The sequence below is a fragment of the Seriola dumerili genome, unplaced genomic scaffold (assembly GCF_002260705.1).
Source record: "Seriola dumerili isolate Sdu_G_001 unplaced genomic scaffold, Sdu_1.0 BDQW01001240.1, whole genome shotgun sequence".
NCBI classification, from domain to species: domain Eukaryota; kingdom Metazoa; phylum Chordata; class Actinopteri; order Carangiformes; family Carangidae; genus Seriola; species Seriola dumerili.
In genome coordinates this window covers 242,274-262,789 of record NW_019175495.1, presented here as the reverse complement: position 1 = coordinate 262,789, position 20,516 = coordinate 242,274, and the positions used below count along the sequence as shown (strand labels likewise).

Sequence of the window (20,516 nt, the reverse complement as noted above, 5' to 3'; positions counted from 1 at the left end):
CTCCACTTTGAATCATGAATCATTGGAGAAAGGTTTTCTGTAGGGAACTGTTAAAGCACTTATACAACATAGACACCAGAATGATCAATATATTCCTCTCCCTGCCTGTTGCTTTTGATCCAGAAACATCTGTCCCTCTCGTGGCTTTTCTAAAGCTTTTATTGTCTTTTCAAACAGGAAAATAAATCCAAACCAAATCTATGATACTGTAACTGACCCGTTCCCTCTTGTGTCTTTGTCTCAGGGTTCTTCATAACTACATGCTGTGGCGCATTGTGGCAGCGCTTAGCGAACACCTGTCCACCGCCTTCCGCAGCACCATCCACGAGTTTTCTCGAGAGATTGACGGCACCGAGCAGCAGCTGGAGCTGGGCAGGCTCTGCCTCACCCAGGCCAACAAACACTTTGGCATGGCCCTGGGAGCCCTGTTCGTCCAGCAGCACTTCTCCTCACAGAGCAAGGCCAAGGTATGTGTTGGACGAGGACTGACGGACGGATGAACTGAGATGGCAGATAAGAGTTTGTCCAAATTCTTTCAATGATTGAATCTAGACAGTCATCAATGATCAAATAGATAAAAAAAAAATGGATGTAGACGCTTGGCGACCAGAGAGAATGAGAGAAATTTGCAATAAAATTTCATTTGAAATAACAAAAACCAGCTCAAGTCGAAAATCCAAAACCAGTATTTATTTGAAGTCTGTTGGGTTCAGGCTGAGAAGCTTTACATTACTTTACATTAGCTGCATTGATGCAAATGAACCCACTTTTTGAGATTGAACTGTGCGTCAAGCTGTAACTGCACAGCTGTATATTTATATCATTGCAACAGTACTTACACCAAAGTGTTTGCAGTAGGAGCAATCTGTCTGCAGCTTCAGTTTGCTGCATAAAAAAAAAAATACTTGGACGGGAATCTCACTGATGTGAAACTACGCAACATTCAAAGGCAGCAAGCGGAAAATCCACTTCATATTTAACAATATTTTACAATAATTTGGAAAATAAACAGTCAAATTTGGTAGATTTCCCACAATGTCCCAGTTGCCAGGACTGTGACGGTTTTTCTGCATCTTTCTCTTCTCTGTCTTTCTTTCTTTTCGTCATTTTCTTTGGCAGTGTAGGAGGTTCCCACTGGGCTCTTTGACATGTCTGGATGATTCTGATTGATTCCTGGACTGGGATCTGGAAATATCAACCATGCCAATTATAGCTGTCTCTCGTCTCTACCTCTCACTCACTGCTTTCTTTTTTTTTTTTTTCCCCGTTGTTTCTATTTTGCTCTCTGCCTCGGTCAGTCACTTCTAATCCCCCGCCTCTGCCATGTGGTCCCCATCTCTTTCACCTCAATCCTCCCTCCATATGTATTCTTATCTGGTCTCATGTCCAATTCGAGGACATGGGGATATGGTTCCCAATGGGATTTCTAACCTTTGTAACCCCGGCCTCTTTCTGTAAGCCCTCCATCATCTGCTTTTCACCTCCGTCGTATTCTCACTGTCCACCTTACACGCTTTATCTTACTTTGAGCCGCCTTTTCTTCTTCTCTTGCAGACTTTTAAATCTCTGCAAAAGCTCAGGACTGTAAAGCGTAAAACACGTCTGATACAACTGGATAGGTTCTGGACACTACTTACTTTCTATGTACTGAGCGTAATTGAAAATTTAAATTCCCAAGCTCCTAATGTTCTGTTTAAGATTATAATTAGACACTAAAGGTACATTTCAATGATGCTTGAAGCTAGCGGAGCCTTTCTGATTAATACAAGAACATATAAGTTTGTATTATAGAGCGTCTGATGTGGGCAGGACAGAAAGTCCATGCCCACGCCCAGCGCTTCTCACTGCTCGTAGACACCAGTCCGTACAGTGTTGGCATGTCCACTCAGGTTGGAGACCTCATTATCAACACGAGAGGTTCCAGACCTGAGGCCAGCGGCGGTGTGTGTGTGTGTGTGTGTGTGTGTGTGTGTGTGTGTGTGTGTGTGTGTGTGTGTGTGGCCTTGACTGACTCACTGATGATGCTTACCTCAGCATGACTGAGAATTAATGAGTTTCAGGAGCTGAGGACCTGAGGTAGGGGAGACAGAGAGAGGGCGAAGACGAGCTCCGTTGTTATCCCGAGTCGCCGATGTGGAGGAGACGCGACATGTCCTGGTGTCTTATAAGAGAAGCATCTGTGCTTTAAGTCTGGGCAGCAGATGTTCCTCAAGTCTGTCACCAGAAAAGATATTGGACATTTGCATCATGGGTAATAAGGTGGCAGGTTTGATGATTCTGCTGCAGTGATCTTTTTTAAAAACTGCAGTAGTGAAGGAGTTTTATGACTCTGTATTGAAATTTTCTTGAATTTAAAAAAAGAAAAAGACCAAGACGGACAAAAGACAGTCTCACCAGTCACGGTTTAATTGATGGTGGTTTAGTACCTCACTCACTTTCTGACGGGTACCACGCTCGAGCCTTGTGCTGAGTTAATCATGTCACTGGTTATCACGCCACATGCAGACATCTGCAGCTTTCACGCCTTGTAGACTGCAAATCAGAGCGTCCCATTTCAGTTCCTTTCACTGGTGTTGGTGTTTTTGCGGCTGGGAAACAAACACTTTGTCCCACGTGCTTTTTTTACTTTTTTATTTTTTATTTTTTATTTTAATTGAAGCTGAAATTCAGTGATGTTTGAACACTTCCTCTTGTGGTTCGTGGTGTGTTTCAGCTGCGTGTAGGGTCAGTGGTAATTACACCATCATGAACCACAGTCCAGTGGGAAGATCCACCACTGGAGATGATGTAACAGAAAGTCGTTAGTCGGCAGTCTTCAGTTTTTCTCTGTAGCATTAAATATTTATGAATAAATAAGCAGAAATGAAAGTTTAAAAAATGAAAACTTTTGGTTTTATTTATTAAGCGTCGTTAAACTGGTTTTGTAGCTGTTGAACTGAGCTGAAACACAATGAATCTTGGGATACGTTGGAAAAAGAAGGAACGCATTTGAAGGAGGCCTTGGAAATGGGACAGAGCTTCTGATTTCGAATGTTGACCGGGTCACAGAAATATGTGACATCACACCTTTTTAAAACGGAGCCCCGCCCACTTAAAACCAGTGAGAAACGCACAGAGAAAAACTAAAAATCCGGAAATTTCTCATGTGAAATGTCCAAAACCAAGAACCAAGAAACCAGAAATATGTTTTCAGGGGTCTTTAAAACATCTTCCAATGTGATGTGATCTCCCTCCAGGTACAGGAGCTGGTGGAGGACATAAAACACTCCCTGGACCTCCGTCTGCAAGAGCTGGACTGGATGGACGAAGCCACCAAGGAGGCTGCCAGAGCAAAGGTTCAGAGTCTAACTCAGCTTGTGCGTCAGAAACACGGCTCCCTGCCAGATCCGATTAGTATTTGAAAAGGATGTAATTATTTCTTTGCGATTCCTTTCTTTTCGGGGGGTTTGATTGATTGCTCGGATAGATGGAAGTGTGTGATAGAATACATCAAGGGCTTGACATTGAGAAGTGAGGATCGCCTAATCCGGATCTCTCTGTGGTGCTGATTTAGGGTCTGCACTGCAAGATATCCCCTCTAATACTTTTACAATCTGAAGTTATAATCCTTTTAGAAGGCCATGCTGAATATAAAGAGCTTCCCTGTAATCCTATTACTTTGGGTTTGCTTGATTAGTTGATGTGTTTGTGTGTGTGTGTGTGTGTGTGTGTGTGTGTGTGTGTGTGTGTGTGTGTGTGTGTGTGTGTGTGTGTGTGCGGATAGTTGTGTGCCTTGGTTCCAAAAAACTAGAGTGTATGAGTGTTTATTAGTTACTGAAAGTGGATGTGAGGTGATGTTGGACCAGTGGTTTCTCCTCCACTTTCTCCTTCCCTCCATCATCCTCTCTTTCTCCTCCTCCTCCTCCTCCTCCTCTTCCTCCTCCTCTTCCTCCTCCTCCTCCTCCTCCCTCGCAGCTGAGGCACATGATGGTGATGACAGGATACCCAGACTTCCTGCTCAAACCTGAGCTCATAGATCAAGAATATGGGGTGAGTCATGAGCTTCCTATTTCACTCTGCGCCGTCCAGTTATCCTCACCATGCACCACCACCCACACATCATATACACCAATCCCATTTCCCTCCCTCCCTCCCTCGCTCGCTCTCTCTCTCTCTCCCTCTCTGTCTCTGTCTCGAGACTTATTTTCCGTCAGGTATTACAGTGCAGTCTGGGTGATTGTATTCAGGTGGAGAAAAAATACATCATGCACAAGGGTAAATGAACCCAATACACACTGATGAGTCTGTTCAAATAAATAATATACTTTTAAGTCTGTAGATGCACCGAGGGAGCGCATGTAAAACCTGGCAGCTCAGCTGTCAAAAAAAATACGCAATCAAGAGTGTGTTGATGGAGAACCTGTGGGGACGGCTGCATAAACAGAGGTGGATATACTTCACATCTGGGGACAACTGGGATGAGTTTTAACTTAAAAATGTGGGAGGAAAGAATGAAAGTATAAACCTGTGAACTATAAATCGATGGAGCGCATCGCAGAGGCCACGCTCAGAGAGGGAGAGCTGCGACTGCTCGTCTTAATAAAGTCCTCCTGACAGCGAGTTTATAGTGGAGCCGGTTAACATCAGTGTGAGTGGATCAGTGATTACGTTCGTTTACTCGAATACTGTTTTGAGGTACTTTACTTCGTCACTTTATACTTTCCCTCCACTACGTTTCAGAGAGGAGCTTTTGAAATCGACCGTTCACTGCTCTGTTTATTTTACGGCTATGGGCCGTAGTTACTCTGCAGATTAAGATCGTACACAAATCATGATTAACAAATAAAACATGATTTATTGTTCTACTTTAAACTACCCTGCAGTATATAAAGCAAATAAGAGAAACTCCATCAGCTGCAAGACTGAAACAGTGCTTATATATTGATACGTCAGCAGTAATAACCCTATAACACAATAATAATATATAACAAAGTGCATCACAAGGATAAAATTAAAACAAGCGACAAACACATGCAGAGAAATTACTCAAAATAAAAATATAAACATTTAAAAAATATGTGAAATATGTGAAAAAACAGATTATACATGAAACATATTCATAAAATAAAATAGACACGATATCGCTGACTGTCGAGTGGAGTCGCCCCCTGGTGTCCATTAGATAGAAAGCAGGTTTGATGCAGCTTAGGCTTCACTTTATACACAGACTGCCACATTGCATGCATGCCTGTGTGTGCATCCCTGTTCACATATGTTAATGTTACCTCAGTGGAGTATCATTTTTGGGGATATGTGTTTATTCATATTTGTGATGAACATTAGATGATAAGATCAATATCGGATCAATATGAAGCTACATCGGTGACACTGGTTTTTACTCCTGATGTTAAAAGCGCACAGACACACTGTGGAGTCAGTGACTGAGTTTCATCTCCATTTGCTACCACAGTATCAGTGGTGGGTGTATTTTTGTCTCAAACTGACAGAAGCACATCTGGCCCTGTGAGACTAAATAAGTAAAAAACAAAAAAACAAACAAGAGAGATTATGTGTTTGCTGTCAGTTTAAAGGATGTTACAAAAGCAAGTTACATTAAATTCCTCTGGCAAGTGAACAAAATCAGTTCTCAATCTGTGTACAATAAACTACTGCGGGTGCATTTTAATGTTAAGGCTCTAGCACCATAACGGGGGAGTAGACTCCACACTTACTGAATCATAAATAAGTTCTGTCACCACAGATTAACACTATTTACAATGGAACAGCTAATTAGTGGCTGACTTAATGGTTCTGTTCGCCCCACCACAAACCTCCAGTAATAAAAGATAGATAGATAGATAGATAGATAGATAGATAGATAGATGGATAGATAGATTTTGTACATCTTAAAGCTCCATATTTTCTTCTTCTTCTGTGTTTTATTTTGAAGTGTTGATCCATAAGAAGATATATTTGTGGTTTTAAGAACCAAAAACCATCTCAGTGTAGTTTTACATCTCCTCTCTCAGGCTTCTCTCTGGAGCTCTAGTAACAACAGGTCTGTGAGCCAATCAGAAGAGAGGAGGCTCTGAGCTTCTCTTCTGATTGGCTGACTGTTTTCAGAGTGATTGAATAAAAATATAGCAGATTTCAGAGCAAAAAACTCAGAGAAACCAAATCTTGCAAGGTTTGGATGGTGGGTCCGGATGTGACTGTAACTTTGTGACATCACAAAGTTACAGGAAGTCCTGACTGTTCAATTTCTGAATACAGGCTGTGTGCATTTCTCTGTGGACTGAGGCTCTGATACTTTCACAGTATTAATATAGAAGCTAGAGCTGATCTATAATCACACTACACATGGACAGAGACCTTTGCACTGGATGGGACCTTTAAACAACTGAGGCATGAGTTCCTTGAGCTTTAGAGGTCTTTTGTTTTTCAGTCTTTATGTTGACTAGATGAACCAGCTGAGTGAGGTAGCTTCACATTTAGCGGACAGACATGAGAGTGGTATCAAACTATTCTACTCTAACCGAGTAGCTGCCTAGCTGTATTTCCCAGAACCATTAATCTCTCCAACCTGACTTCATATCTGTGGCTTTTGCAGTTTGACGTGGACGAGAAGACCTACTTCAAGAACATCCTCAACAGCATCAAGTTCAACATCAAGCTGTCGGTCAAGAAGATCCACGAGGAAGTGGACAAGACGGCGTGAGTCACACCCCTCGCACTGCACGAGCTACAGTAGTCCGCCATCTCAACTCGCCGACACGTGGCGCAAAGCAATTAAAGGGGGTTAATATATTTGAAATGTCGTCTGAGCTCGTGCAGCTGAGGCTCGCGCCGGACGCTGCGGTTCCGCCACCGCGAGTGTGCGCCTCACTAATACGTCTGACATGCCTAACATGTGTCCCCGTGAATCCCTTTATAGTTTGACATATTTGCGGATGCGCCTCTAAATTAAACCAACAGATACCGAATCGACATACGCAGCTGGAGAAAATCCATTTGATTTACTTATCTATAGCAGCCAGGCGGCAGAAAAGTGCTGTGGGACATGCGCTTCATTTTTCTAAAATACAGCCCTGTATTCTGGATTGAGTGCCTCTCTGCTATGACAACACATTACAGTCACATTAGTATTCCAAGGTGCTCAAAACAACTGTATCATTAGCTCACACTCAATGCCCCCAAGAGTTAAATCACACACTCCCCCTTTTATCGCTGAAAACGTGAACCTTTCATCACTCACTCTGTCTTGTCTCTGGGAAATAAAGAAAGAAAGTATCACCACCATCACCGCCACTCTTCCTCCTCTTCCTCTTCATCATCCTCCTCCTCCTCCTCCCTGTGTTCGTCTCCCCTCCATCTCTACACAGTCCACGCGGAGCCATCGTTCTTCTGCTCCCAGAACAAGGGCATCTCACACTTTCAGAGTTTATTCATTTGGGGGGGGGCAATCGATTAGTCTGGCTTTAAGTGGATTACCATAAAGGAACTGTCCGCGGTTTCATATGCAGAGAGGAACTTTGGCCGTGGGACCACACACACTCCACGTTTCTCACCGGGGGGTTTGAAGGGACAGAGAGAGAGAGAGAGAGAGAGAGAGAGAGAGAGGTGTTTGGGATTCTGCTCAGGAGTGTGTTTCAAGTAGATAGATTGGTGATTTAAGTGTGTGTGTGTGTGTGTGTGTGTGTGTGTGTGTGTGTGAGGCATCTCATCTTTAATACTCTTGTTTGTTTGACACCATCTTTCTCCTCAGGTGGCTTCTCCCCCCTCAGGCCCTTAACGCCTACTACCTCCCCAACAAGAACCAAATGGGTGAGTCTTCATGTTACATACTGATATTTCTGTTCTCTGTGTCATCTATCTCCACACACACACACACACACACACACACTCAGTCCTTCCATTATTGCCATTCTGCACCACGACGTGGGTCACACATTAGTTACAGGCAGTTACACCATGTCGCCGCCTGTTTTCCACAAGTCAAACGCCACGAACCGCTGAGCAGAAAAAAAAAAACCAGCGTCCACTTCCTCATATCATATTCCCTCAGATCGCTCACTCTCTACTTCAATCTCCACCTCACATACTTAACAACCCCCTAGAGGAAAAACAAGCAGTAACACCTTCCTGAGTTTTAACAAATCCAGCCCTGCGATGTCGCCCCCTCCCTCCGTCTCTCTGCTCATCCTCTCCCAGGCTTGGCCCGCTGTAGGTGTCTGCTGGATTAAATCTCTCACTGAAAAATCAATGGAGTGCTCGCGAACTGATGCTAGAGGACAGGAGGAGTCAGACAAACTCAGTCATCAGTGCCCCTTGGATCATTTTTTTTGCACACATCATTTCTCTCACTTAGCCCAGCCGCTTCAGCTCTCACCTCTTTTTTCCCCCCTAATGTATTCATTTTTGTAGTCTCATTTTTTCTTTAATCAAATTAACATTTCCCGCTTAAATTGTAATCCCATCTTCTTTATTTCACGTCCAGAATCAGGTTTTGTTTGAAAATAAAAAAAGACAAGGACAGAAGTTTAATTACAAGTTGCTCCCAGGATGGATCTTTCTCTCTTCACGAGGAGCTGATAGAGTCGGAGAATCACTTCAGTTGACCAACATTGCAACTATCATGTATTTTTATGACCATTTAATTTGTCAGTTAATATTTTTGTAGATTTGTCTACAGCCATGCTAGCATCTGTGTGACGCAGTGCTTACCTAAATGCTAACGTCAGCATATTATTAACAGGTTAATGATTAACAGACAAAGTTTGAGGCCATCTTAGTTTAGCGTGTTAGCATGCTACCATTTGCTAATTAGACAAAGTACAGCTAAGGCTGATGGGTAGTATTTGGCCATGAACCAAAATATAGGACAAATGGAAGATTGTCAACCAGGCGACGGCGCTAACCAGTTTCCAGAGCCCAGAGCGACGTCTGCGAATGTCTTACAGTCCAAAACCCAAAGATATTTCATTGGCGATAATATGAAGCACAAAAAAAGAAAAAAGGTTAGAAGCAGAAACTTAATGAACTTCTTTGTATTTTGCCACTTCACTGAACTCACGTTAAACTTAAAGTCCTGCGTTTTACCCGATGAGATTAAATGTTCATGATTAAATAAGCAACAAACAAAGTTCAGTTTACTCGTCACAAGCAGTTCCTCTCGGCCCGGGAACGCAGCTGTATCGTGTCTCCTGTAGCTCTGGAGGAGCTGAATAACCCTGATCATCATCCTGTGAACTGCATGTATTACTACTACTACTAATAATATTAATAATTTATTTAACAAATAAAAACTGCTGCTTCGTCAGGACTGTGTGGCAGTGGGTTGATCGGTACTGAGTGACTGCGGTCTGGTTGTAGTGAGAGGCTGAAACAGGGTCTCACACTCTGACTCCATGTGCGTTGCGACCCTCAGGCCTTCTTCAACAGCAGATCAACAGCGGTGTGAGTCGCTCACCGGGGCGCGGCCTAGATAACGGCGCCTGTGTCTGTTGCTATGGCTGATCTTGAAGACGGCCTGAAGGTCGCAACGTCGTCTGTCGTAATAAAAAAATTAAAACGCACGTGGAGCCACAGAGATATTTCAGACTGCTGTGTGTGTGTGTTGTCGGTCCAGTCTTCATTTTGCTGTCAGATTATGTGTAATGCAAGTAAGGCACCTTAACCCCCGGGCTAACTCAGGCCTAAGACCAGTGTTACCATGGTAACAATCAGTGACGCCTGCGCTGACCAGTAGCGCCCCTCAAGAAAAAAACATTTTATGGAGAGAGCATGAACATGTTGAATTCTTCCAAAAGACAAACATTTTCCTCTGAGGGTAAACGGATGTGATTCCTCAGTCGGCCATTTTTATTATTATTATTATTTATTTCAAAAAACGTCTTAATTTACCCAGAATTCATTGTACATCTATCTGAAGTCTGACTTTTTGTCATGTCTAAGACACAGTCACAGTCTGTCTTTTCTACCCTCAACACAAGAAAACAACCCAGCGACTCTCATCAGATTTACATTCAAATATTTGTGCCGTTGTCACTGGTTCGAAGTGGGCGGGGCATTGTGTGTTTTCCACAGCTCATAGTAAGATTCAGAGAGACCTGATCAATCAATCAGCTGACGTCCTGTAGGACTGACAGCAGTAAGGGGGTAACAGGAAATAACTGTTTATGAATTTTAAAGAAGTTCATGTTGATTTCAATAATCTAAATGTCTGGATGAGGTTAAGAGGTTTATCCATCATTGATAAATCCAGTTGTGTTTAGGAGACTGATTTGTGATTTGCTCTCTCGCTGTCGTCTGCAGCAGCTGCACAAAGTATTTATTTTACATAAACATCCTACAGAAACCAGAGTGTTGTGTTCAAGCGAGCCGCAGGCTGTAGGAGAATGTGAACATTTCCACTTCCCCTCATGTTGTTTCTGCGTCTCTCTTCCAGTCTTTCCTGCTGGCATCCTTCAGCCCACTCTCTACAACCCTGAGTTCCCGCAGTAAGTAGCCTTCCTCCTGTTCCTGCCTCTCCTTACTGCCGTCCGTAGGGAGGCAACAACATCTCCACAGCCACAATAACAAAGGCCATTTAAGGTTATGTTACCCCGGCTAGGCCCCGCTCCCCTTAAGTCCCAACACACCTGATTAAACCAATTTAACTACCCACCAAGAGCTCAATTACCGAACAAGGTCCTGCTAATGGAACAGGTGTCATTGAGAGGTTGCCTCCCTAAATTTCAGTCCATTGACTCGTTTGACGATGCATGAAAGAAGATGGCTTCCCTGTCCGTCTCTTCTGTTTATCTCAGTTGTTTCTGATGAAACTATTCACAACTTAAGATATTTATATATTTTTTTAAATATCTGAATAAAGAACGTAAATTATTTCTTCTTCAGTTGTGTATTTTAGACAGAAGCTTGTTGCATTTTTAACTGTAGTTCTGACACAAACAGGGTTCATTGCCGGCGGTAAAAATTTTGCTGATATTTACTTTTTTTTTATGACGGAGCAGAGGATCTTTAAAAATGCATCATCTTTATGTTAAACAGGAACCAAGTCCACATTATGCCTCATGTGTTTTATTCCCGTACAAACATTCACTTGGACTCAAAGGAGGAACAGATTAGAGAGCAGTGGTCAAAGGTCAAAGGTCAAAGGTCAAAGGTCACCGTAACCTCACAAAACACGATCACAATCACAAGCTCTGTAAAAGAAGAATATGTGGCAGAGCTGTTGTACTGGATGACATTAGACTGTATACTGTAGGTGTACCTAATAAAGTGGCCACTGTTTTTCTGTTCATGGTGGAAAAGCCTTTGAATTAACATTTCAGTCAATTTACTATTAGGCAGTAAAGGTCTCCCGTCAAATCCAAAATAATCAAAAACTTCTGATCTGTGCTGATACCAAAACTACGCTTCATTCTGAGGATATAAACGTGTTTCTTAATTCAAACAAACTATTTTATTTTATTTAACAATGACGCCAAGCAAGAACTGAGCCTGAATAAAAATGAATCTAAAAATGTCAGCTGTCAATACTTAACAACTTTCTACACTGTGTATATACTATCTACACATTTCAATACTCACATAGCCATCAGTATATAACAAGAACAACAAACTAATGATCACAATAAGCTTTACTAATATATCTGTGTGTAGAAACTGATCAAAACGTCTAAAATACGGATGTTCAGGCCTCCCATAGACAGCCACTGTAACTTTATATATTACCATGGTACAAAATTGAAGAAAAAGGCCAATGCAACTTTTGAAATAAGAAATAACACATTCTTCCACTTTCAAATTAAAAGTTGAACTTGCCCAGTTCAGCACACTGGGGGCTTTCTGTTTTGCCGCTGCAGCCTGACGTGGTCTGGTATGAAGAAGACTGTAACGGCTCATGTCGGCTCTCCACCTGCCAATACAGTTCAGCCTGTCACCTACAAACCTTTCGGTGGTTTAAGAGAAGGAAAACTCAGTGTACCTCCACATCAGGAGACATGTTTGTTGTTTGCTGCTCTTCTCAGTCATCTTTAAAGCGCCCCCCCCCCCCCCCGCTCAAGAGAATACTTTGGGAAATGAAAGGAAATTAAATTTACCATTATCCTGTAATTACCAATCGAGCCATAGTCTCACTTCAATTCAGTTTTACATGTTTTAGCTCATTAATTAGAAACTGACTTAGAATTTATGTTCAGCAGCTGCGTATAATTTATATTACTCCAGGCTATTTATCGTAGAATACTATACGTTTATAGATTGACTCTCTACCTTCCAGGCCGACGCTGTTTTCCATTTATTCAGTCAGTCCAGTGTGAAAATCCACTTGAGACTTGATGCAGGAAGGTAATAGATCACATTTATGTTTCGTTGTGTGTTACCAACGAAAGGAAATGTATGTGAGTGTTTTCAGTTATCAGAAGACAACATACGAACATGTGCATTGTAAAAAAAAAAAACAACTAACTAACTAATTTCTTCAACACATCAACAGAGAAAACTTTTAGAGTAAAATAAATTAATTTTTCTGTGTGATGGAAAACTTGTCAGAAGAAAGTTTGTTGCAAGAAAATGGTCAGTGAAAGAGCAGTGCACTGCAGCACTGAGGAATATGCAGGTTTCCTCTCAACATACCCTTTGTTAACCAAAGCTATTCACTGAGGAGCAAACCTACTGCTGCCAGTACTGAGTATTATTTTAAATCAATACACACAATACAGTCCAAGTAGCTGCACCTGCTGCATTCATAGCAACTCAGCAACTCCCCTTAGCAAAAACACACACACACACAGACACACACACACACACCTCCTCACAAATATGAGATAATTAGACTGAGCAGCTTGTGTATTCAACATTAGCTACCACTTCTGTGTCTTCATTAGAGGTGATCAGAAGTACTGCCACTACCTGCTGCCATGCATGTTAATCAATATTAATTAATGATTGGATTAAAGGAAGCGTGTGTGTGTGTGTGTGTGTGTGTGTGTGTGTACCTGTCCCCTTGAAGTTATTACTGCAGTAGCCCTAACCTCCCATAAACTCCCACTCTCTTGCTCCCTCTCTCTCTCTCTCTCTCTCTCTCTCTCACACACACACACACACACACACACACACACACACATACACCTCCACTATCACGTCGAGTATAATGAAGCTTCAATCAGCCAGTTAGTTTAGCGAGGGAGTCGGGCCCAGTGTGAAGCAGCGTATCGACTAGCTGTCAGAAAGTCATTTTCAGACGTAGCCATGTGAATAGCCCCGAGCCTGCCCTCTCATCGCTCTCTATATCTGCATGTGCGGCAAAGACAGCGCTCTGGATCGGCCCACGGTCAAGGAGAGGTGGAGCGACCCACAGTTTTGTTGGGTTTTTTTTTTTGGGGGGGGGGGGTTTCTTGGGGGAGCAGGGAGGTGGACACATGCAGGCTGTGGGCATGTAGAACAGATGATGTGATATTTTCCAATCAGCGTGAATGGGGGAATATGTGGCATTGAGCTGCTTCTTATTCGATACCAATCTGAATCTGCACGGATCTGAAATTAGATCCCGAGTGCCACTTGTATTTTATCAGGCTTCGCTGAGCAGAATTAGCAATGAGGACACTGGGACAATGCAAGGGAAAGGAAGCCAAAGTGATGCAATGAGATACAGTACCACAATCAGTCAAAAGGCATGTGGTTTAGTTGTAAAGTCAGTGGATATCGAGATCTAACTTTGGGTATCTGTGAGATGAAGTAATGCAAACACAGTTACATGTAGTATTTACTTTGTGATTAGTTATTACTATGTTAAAAAAAAAAAATCTCCAGTTTAATAATAAATGAGGAGCTCTCGAGATGTTTACAACATGCTTTAGATATTCAGAGAGTAATTTGACATTTTGGGCAACTTGTTTTTTCACTTTCTCTCTGAGAATTACGTGAACAGATTGATACTAGACTCAAAGTATGTCTGTGAAATATGAAGCTACAGCCACCAGCTGCTTAGCTTAGCTTAAACAGCCTGTTTGTTTGAGCCATACAAAAAAAAATAAATCAAAAGCCAGGCTAACCTACCCCCTTCTTCCAATGTTGATGCTAAGCTAACTAAACTGGGTCAAGTTTTATACATGTATGTAACTGGCAGATGTGAGAGCAGAGTCACTATTTTCATCTCATTTTTCACAAAAAGGCAAATTAGCTTGACACTGTGTAATTTTTGCTACACAATGACCACTGTTGCTACACGAGGCAATTAAAGGACAGTGGTTAATGCTAAAACATAGCGCAGTAGCACATGTAGAGTTAGCTAATTACAGAGTCTGCAAACTGACTCACTAATAACAATTACACAGCAAACTCTTTGTAAGTCTTGCTAATACTAACTAACATTAGCCATCACACACCAGTGGTCATACCAGAGCAAAGAAGACTGTTAAAGGACAGTTGTTAATGCTAAAACATAGCACAGTAGCACAAGTAGAGTTAGCTAGTTACAGAGTCAGCAAACTGACTGTTATATCTATGTAAGTCTTGCTAATACTAGCTAACATTAGCCATCACACGCTAGTGGTCATACCAGACCAAAGAAGGCCATAGCAGCAACACTCCTGAGTGTTTTCATGATGAATGAAATGAACATGTTGTCTTCTTTTAAAATGTCATAGTTTTGTTTTAAGTTAAGCAAATTCAAGACTTTTTAAAACACCTGTAGATACCAAGAAAGTGTCAGTTTTGTCTAATGGTTGCATATTTCTCCTCCCTGCTGCCAGGTCTCTGAACTACGGAGGAATAGGAGCTATCATCGGCCACGAGCTAACGCATGGATATGATGACTGGGGTAAGTATGGCCGCTCATCCTAAACCACTCTTTGCACATCATCCATTGCAACTTATAGGCTACATCCCCCAGTTTTCACCATTTTGAGTTGTGTACCCACGTAATTGCATTAAACCATCCTATTTCACAGAAAGAGCAAGGGTTCCCTGATGATTTGTGTAATTTAATGACATTTGTAGGAAGCCACAATCTCTAACTTTCATTTCCAGTCAAAAGTGCTGCTCTTTAAGAGACATCAGAAGCTTTTAATTAAAGTGTGACTCCTGCCAGTCGCTCACTAAAATAACTTTGAATGTGACTTGTAGGTTTGTGCACTACCGGCTTTTTTGCCAGAGACACAGCCATTTTTTTTAATTATGCAAATTTAGTTGAAAAGTTGCTCCATTGGCTCATGAATTGGAAACATCAGCCAAGGTCAAACCTGGATCTTATACCTTTTTTTTTTTTTTTTTTTTTTTGCGCCCTAACGGTTTTGACTCCAAAAAGTGTAAAAGATGACGTGCTGGGCAGCTCTTTGGACTGTGAAGAGAAGTTGCAGGTTGTGTTGTCTCCATGCTAACACCCCTGCCCTTTTGCCCCTCATCTTAGTGATGCAATGGTTCATGTCCATAGGGGGCCAGTACGACCGCCACGGCAACCTCAAACAGTGGTGGACAGAGGAGTCCTACAGGAAGTTCCAAAAGAAAGCCGAATGTATCGTCAAGCTCTACGATAACTTCACTGTTTATAACCAGAGAGTGGGTTTGCACACACACACACACACACACACACACACACACACACACTCTCTTACTTGCACATATGATTTTTAACTGAATTACCTTGATGATGTTGTCGGGGTTATTTTCACGGATCTATCTCGGATTTGTGTTTGAAGATTACGAATTTATAACAGGAAGTCGCATTACATCACAAACAGCGAGGTCCAACAGTCTGGGGGGGGGGGGGGGCTCCAACAGAAGATGAGTTGTACCATGGGAAATGCAGGATCCAAAAGTCAAGAGTATCTCAGTTTCTGCTGCTTCTGTTTTTATTCTGTATCAACCAACCAGCCGGCTTTAAAGAAGTTCAGTAGTAAATCACTGGAGTTCACTTTTGATAGATTCATTGGAGAGTTTTATGGCCTGGTGGTATTTCGGCAGCTTTACCACCCAGGTAAAAACTAAATATTCATAATGTTCTTTGCACTTAAATGATCAGATGTGAAAGCGTAGCTAGCAGGTGGATCGTTCAGAGGAGGCTTGCTATTTCTTGTTTGTTATGCTATGACCGAAGTAAACCCTTGAAGAACATGTACACACCAGCACAAAAGCATAAGCTCGGAGCTGTTTCCTCGCAGCGTTTCAGAGGTTTCCTTTCTGTGTGTCTAGGTGAACGGTCGTCTGACACTCGGGGAGAACATAGCAGACATGGGAGGGCTGAAGCTGTCATACTATGTAAGTAATAACTGATAACATCATTATGTAGCTCCACAAAACCTAAACATTAGAGTTTATCCTATCAGTACATTCTGTCTCCAAAATCTGCCTCTCTGTTCTTCATAACCGCTCTGCTTTATTTGTGTGAAAGGTAAAAGATAAAAGATAAACATTTAACGTGTGTGTGTGTGTGTGTGTGTGTGTTTGTCTGGACAGCGGAGCATCTGGGATGCTGCATAATTCAGTCGCATATTGATTGTGTCAGTGGTCTACTGTATATTGAAGAAAGGAGTGGGGAAACAAAAGTACAAAGGGAATAAATGAACGCTTTTAAATAACTCATAGCATCAAAGTGCAACAGTCGGGATGATTGTTAGTCGTGTTAATCAGATTGGCTGAAGTCATTTTCATGGATTTCTTCAAAGGGGAGATTGTAAAGCGGCAGGATGTGCTCCATTTCAGATCTAAAGTTAAGAGAACATGAGGTGAGGGATCATAATTTCATCAATAATGTGTGTCTCCTGTCTCTGTCTGTCCAGGCGTATCAGAAGTGGGTGAGGGAACATGGTCCAGAGAGGCCCCTGCCTGGGCTCAAATACACCCACGAACAGCTGCTCTTCATCGCCTTTGCACAGGTACAGGACCCCCCCCCCACCCCCCACCCCCCCAACGATTGATTCACACTACTGGCTTTCATTACGTTTATATGTTGGATCGTTTCAGCGGCCGCTCTCAGTTGGAGTGACTGATCACAGAGAGCAGGTAGGAGTTATATATTAGCCCAACATTAGCTGATGGATGCATCAGCCACTGGAGGGACTGTTGATGACAGTGCAGTGTCTCTAAGCACCAGACCACCCCTGCTCCTTGTAACTATTACGACTCATCATTGAAATTCAATGGTTTCATTGAAATTCATGGCTTAATGTAACAGCGGCAGAATCCAGACGCACTTTTTTAATGTAGTTTGAATGTTTTTATCCATTTTTTTTTTTTTTTTAAACTCTTGCCACAGGGAGGTGACGTGAAAATCACATATATGTGTTTACATTCATTTCCAAGGTTCACTTTTCAATGTCGAATGAAAAGCAGCATTTCAGCGTCTGAAGAAGTTCACATAAATCACAGCAGGCTAACAGTCACGCTCTCTGAACTTCAGGTGACGAATAGACAACGTTTCTTCTAACTTATCATCGAGGAGTAAATGTTGATGATGTAATGGCTGTAGGATAATGACATCATCAGCGTTTCGATTGGTTCCCTACAAGCGTCACCAAATTTCAAGTCAAGGCTTAATTTACAGGAGGTAGCACACAGGAAGTGCGTCTACCGCTGCGCAGCCAAAACAGGAAGGAGACGGTGCTTTTGTTTTCCCGGGTTGAGCTCGGTAGCTTTCCCCAGGCAGCGCAAACGGCGGTCGGTGGAACAACCACAGTAACTATGGAAACTCTATCCGGAAAAAGAAAAAAAGAAGAGCCCTGATGTTGGAGGAGCAAAAGAAGGCGAAGAGGGAGAGAGATAGAAACTGAGGTGAAACAAGAGTGAACCTCATTCACTAGATGGAGAGGACCATTATTACCTTATCTGCTAGGATCGGCTTTATGGATTATTTATTACTGTCCACCGATGTGGCGGCGCACCAGGCTCCGAAGCTCCAAACCGACATTCAGCTGACATTATTTCTACTAGATACAACCAGGTGTTTTACTGCCTTTATCCGTCTCTAAGTTCAGAGTTTCTGCTTCATATTGGGGGATTCTTTCAGTTGCTTCTCGCTGTGTGCAGTGAGCCAGGCTGACGGCGGCAGCCATGTTGGCGGGAGCGGTGCTGGAACGTATTTAAAATTAAGTAAAAGGTAAAAGGAAAAGGAAAATGAGCCACGGCTGACATATCCTTATTTATTACATTGATAAATAGTGAGTACTGGTTTCCACCACTGGGAGCGAGACTGTCCCATCTCACTCGGGGGGGTGTTAACGCCGTGTCTTTTCAGAACTGGTGTATGAAGAGAAGATCTCAGTCCATCTACCTGCAGCTGCTGACTGACAAACACGCGCCAGAGCACTACAGGTACAGTGTCCACACATGAATTTATGCACGTTGCTTTTGCATTTTAAGAATAATCTACAATTCCAATGTAAAAAAAACCAAAAAAAACACTGCTAAACTACTGCAGCTGGAGTGCTCCCATTTCCTTAGAAATAAATTAATTAACACTACATTCGATTTATCACATAACTGCAATCATTTGTACAAAACACACACACACACACACACACAAAGAGGCACAAATGTTTTTATACATTACTACACTGGATGTCCCCCCTCCCCCCACCTCCCCCTCCCTGTAGAGTGATCGGCAGCGTTTCCCAGTTTGACGAGTTCGCCCGTGTGTTCCACTGTCCGAAGGGTTCTCCCATGAACCCTGTGGACAAATGCTCCGTATGGTGACCTCTCCGCCGCGGCCTGGTGACCTCGGGATGACCTTCATCTTCACAGCCTCCACCCACCCACCCACCTGCGCACACTACCTGTCCTACATCATGCATTCGTCAGATGCTACAGGATGCTACACGGAGCCTATTGTTGCCTGTAAAGGACACAGGGAGGTTCACGTCTTCACTTAGGAAAGTTTATACAACTGCTCATCGTCTGTACTAATCAAACTAAAGCATGGGTCACATGACCATTGATCATGTACATAAATATCATTTGATTACATATATTTTTCTATGTTGAAATTTATTTTCAGATCATCTATTTTTGTATTTTAGCGTATATATCACATACATTATGCGTAGGATTCATAAGCTATTTGGTTTTTAATTAAGCAGCGTGTTTCCTCACTCGTCTCTCCTCTGTGTAGCATCATCTAGAAAAACTTCAGCATATCAGAACGGCACCAACAGTGATTTCAGTCCCTAATGTAAACTGGACAAGGACCAATTTCAATTGAACCGGGATCAGCAGGATTCCTCGTGCCTGCCAAGAAAACATTGGTGTTCTTTCACTTTGGGTATTGAGAGTTTAATTTGTGTCGCAGTGGCGCCCTCTTGTGGCCGCAGAGAGCAATGGTCACTGTTCAGCCGTGATGACTGTTGTGTCGTTTGCCTGCACTGGTCTCTTGTTACTGTGAGTGTTTGTACGGTTTTTTAAGATTTGTCAACTTTTTTTAAGGAAGAAAAAAAGAAAAAGAAAAAAGGAAAAAGAAGGTGGACTCATGGTGGAAGTTTCTTCTCAGGATTTGTAGCAAAGTGCAGCGACAAACAGGAGATCTTTGTGTCTCTGTCTACATTCAACTCGTGAGGTCCTCAGTGCGGTCACGTAAACGGCTTGGTATCTCTATCAGTCATGGGATGACAGATGAGAACTCACTGCATGGACGAGCTGATGCCAAAAACCCTCTCTACTGGAAATGGAAGAAGCTCCGCTGTTGGATTATTCGCATCTCTTGTGTTCGACACGTGGACACGCTCTCGAGACGACCCGGGAATCGAGACGGGAGGGAGAGCGTGAGGTCACGTCATATATTCACAGTTAACTCTCCACATGATAAAGTGCAACTGCGGTACATGAAGAATCATACATTTCTACACAAGTGTTATTTAAAAAAAAAAAAAAAAAAATTTAAAAATTACTTTTGTATAAAGAATCTGTTGGTACAAAAAAAGAATCTTTGTACAGTGGAGAAGTATATACAAGATGTTATGGTTGTACAGTTTGTTTTGATGAGAGTGCATGTCTCCTCTCTGGCCAACGAACAATTATGATCGCTGTATATGGAGGACAACACACACACACGCACGCGCACACACGCACACGCAAACACAAACACACACACACTCGTCTGACGCTGCAGCTGCTAGTTCACACGTGGCTCCTATCTCTTCCTCTCTGTTGGTCACTGTTTAATGTTTGAATAAATACAAAGGGATCACTGTGCTCAGGTGTGTGTGTGTGTGTGTGTGTGTGTGTGTGTGTGTGTGTGTGTGTGTGTGTGTGTGTGTGTGTGTGTGTGTGTGTGTGTGTGTGTTGTTGGTCATTATCGGTGTGGATGTGTTTTCAGCTGTGCCCTCACAGGCCTGGGTCCTTCAGTGATGAGAGCCAGCGCTCTCTTGGCGTCCCAGTGTTGGATGGGGGACGTCCACCTCTCCCACTCCGCGTCCCGTTTGTTTGAAACCTGAAGCAGAAATCAGATGACAAATTTAAAATACAACAACAAGCTCTCTCTATCTCTCTCCTTTCTTTTCTTTTTTTTTTTTTTTTCTTTGTTTTTGTTTTAAAAAATAATTTCT

General features: G+C 42.5%; 1 protein-coding gene across 1 annotated transcript in view; it reads left to right on the top strand.

The window, feature by feature from the left end:
* The window catches only part of ecel1 (endothelin converting enzyme like 1), a 37,038-nt gene extending 16,875 nt beyond the window's left edge, over positions 1-20,163 (top strand). The window contains exons 6-17 of the mRNA XM_022767624.1: positions 243-467; positions 3,237-3,335; positions 3,955-4,029; positions 6,590-6,693; positions 7,745-7,803; positions 10,427-10,478; positions 14,736-14,803; positions 15,416-15,540; positions 16,174-16,239; positions 16,761-16,856; positions 18,215-18,291; positions 18,573-20,163. Coding sequence (XP_022623345.1) covers positions 243-467; positions 3,237-3,335; positions 3,955-4,029; positions 6,590-6,693; positions 7,745-7,803; positions 10,427-10,478; positions 14,736-14,803; positions 15,416-15,540; positions 16,174-16,239; positions 16,761-16,856; positions 18,215-18,291; positions 18,573-18,672 — 1,146 coding nt within the window. The 3' untranslated portion in view covers positions 18,673-20,163. The remainder of the gene's footprint in view (positions 1-242; positions 468-3,236; positions 3,336-3,954; positions 4,030-6,589; positions 6,694-7,744; positions 7,804-10,426; positions 10,479-14,735; positions 14,804-15,415; positions 15,541-16,173; positions 16,240-16,760; positions 16,857-18,214; positions 18,292-18,572) is intronic.
* Positions 20,164-20,516: the final 353 nt, after the last annotated feature.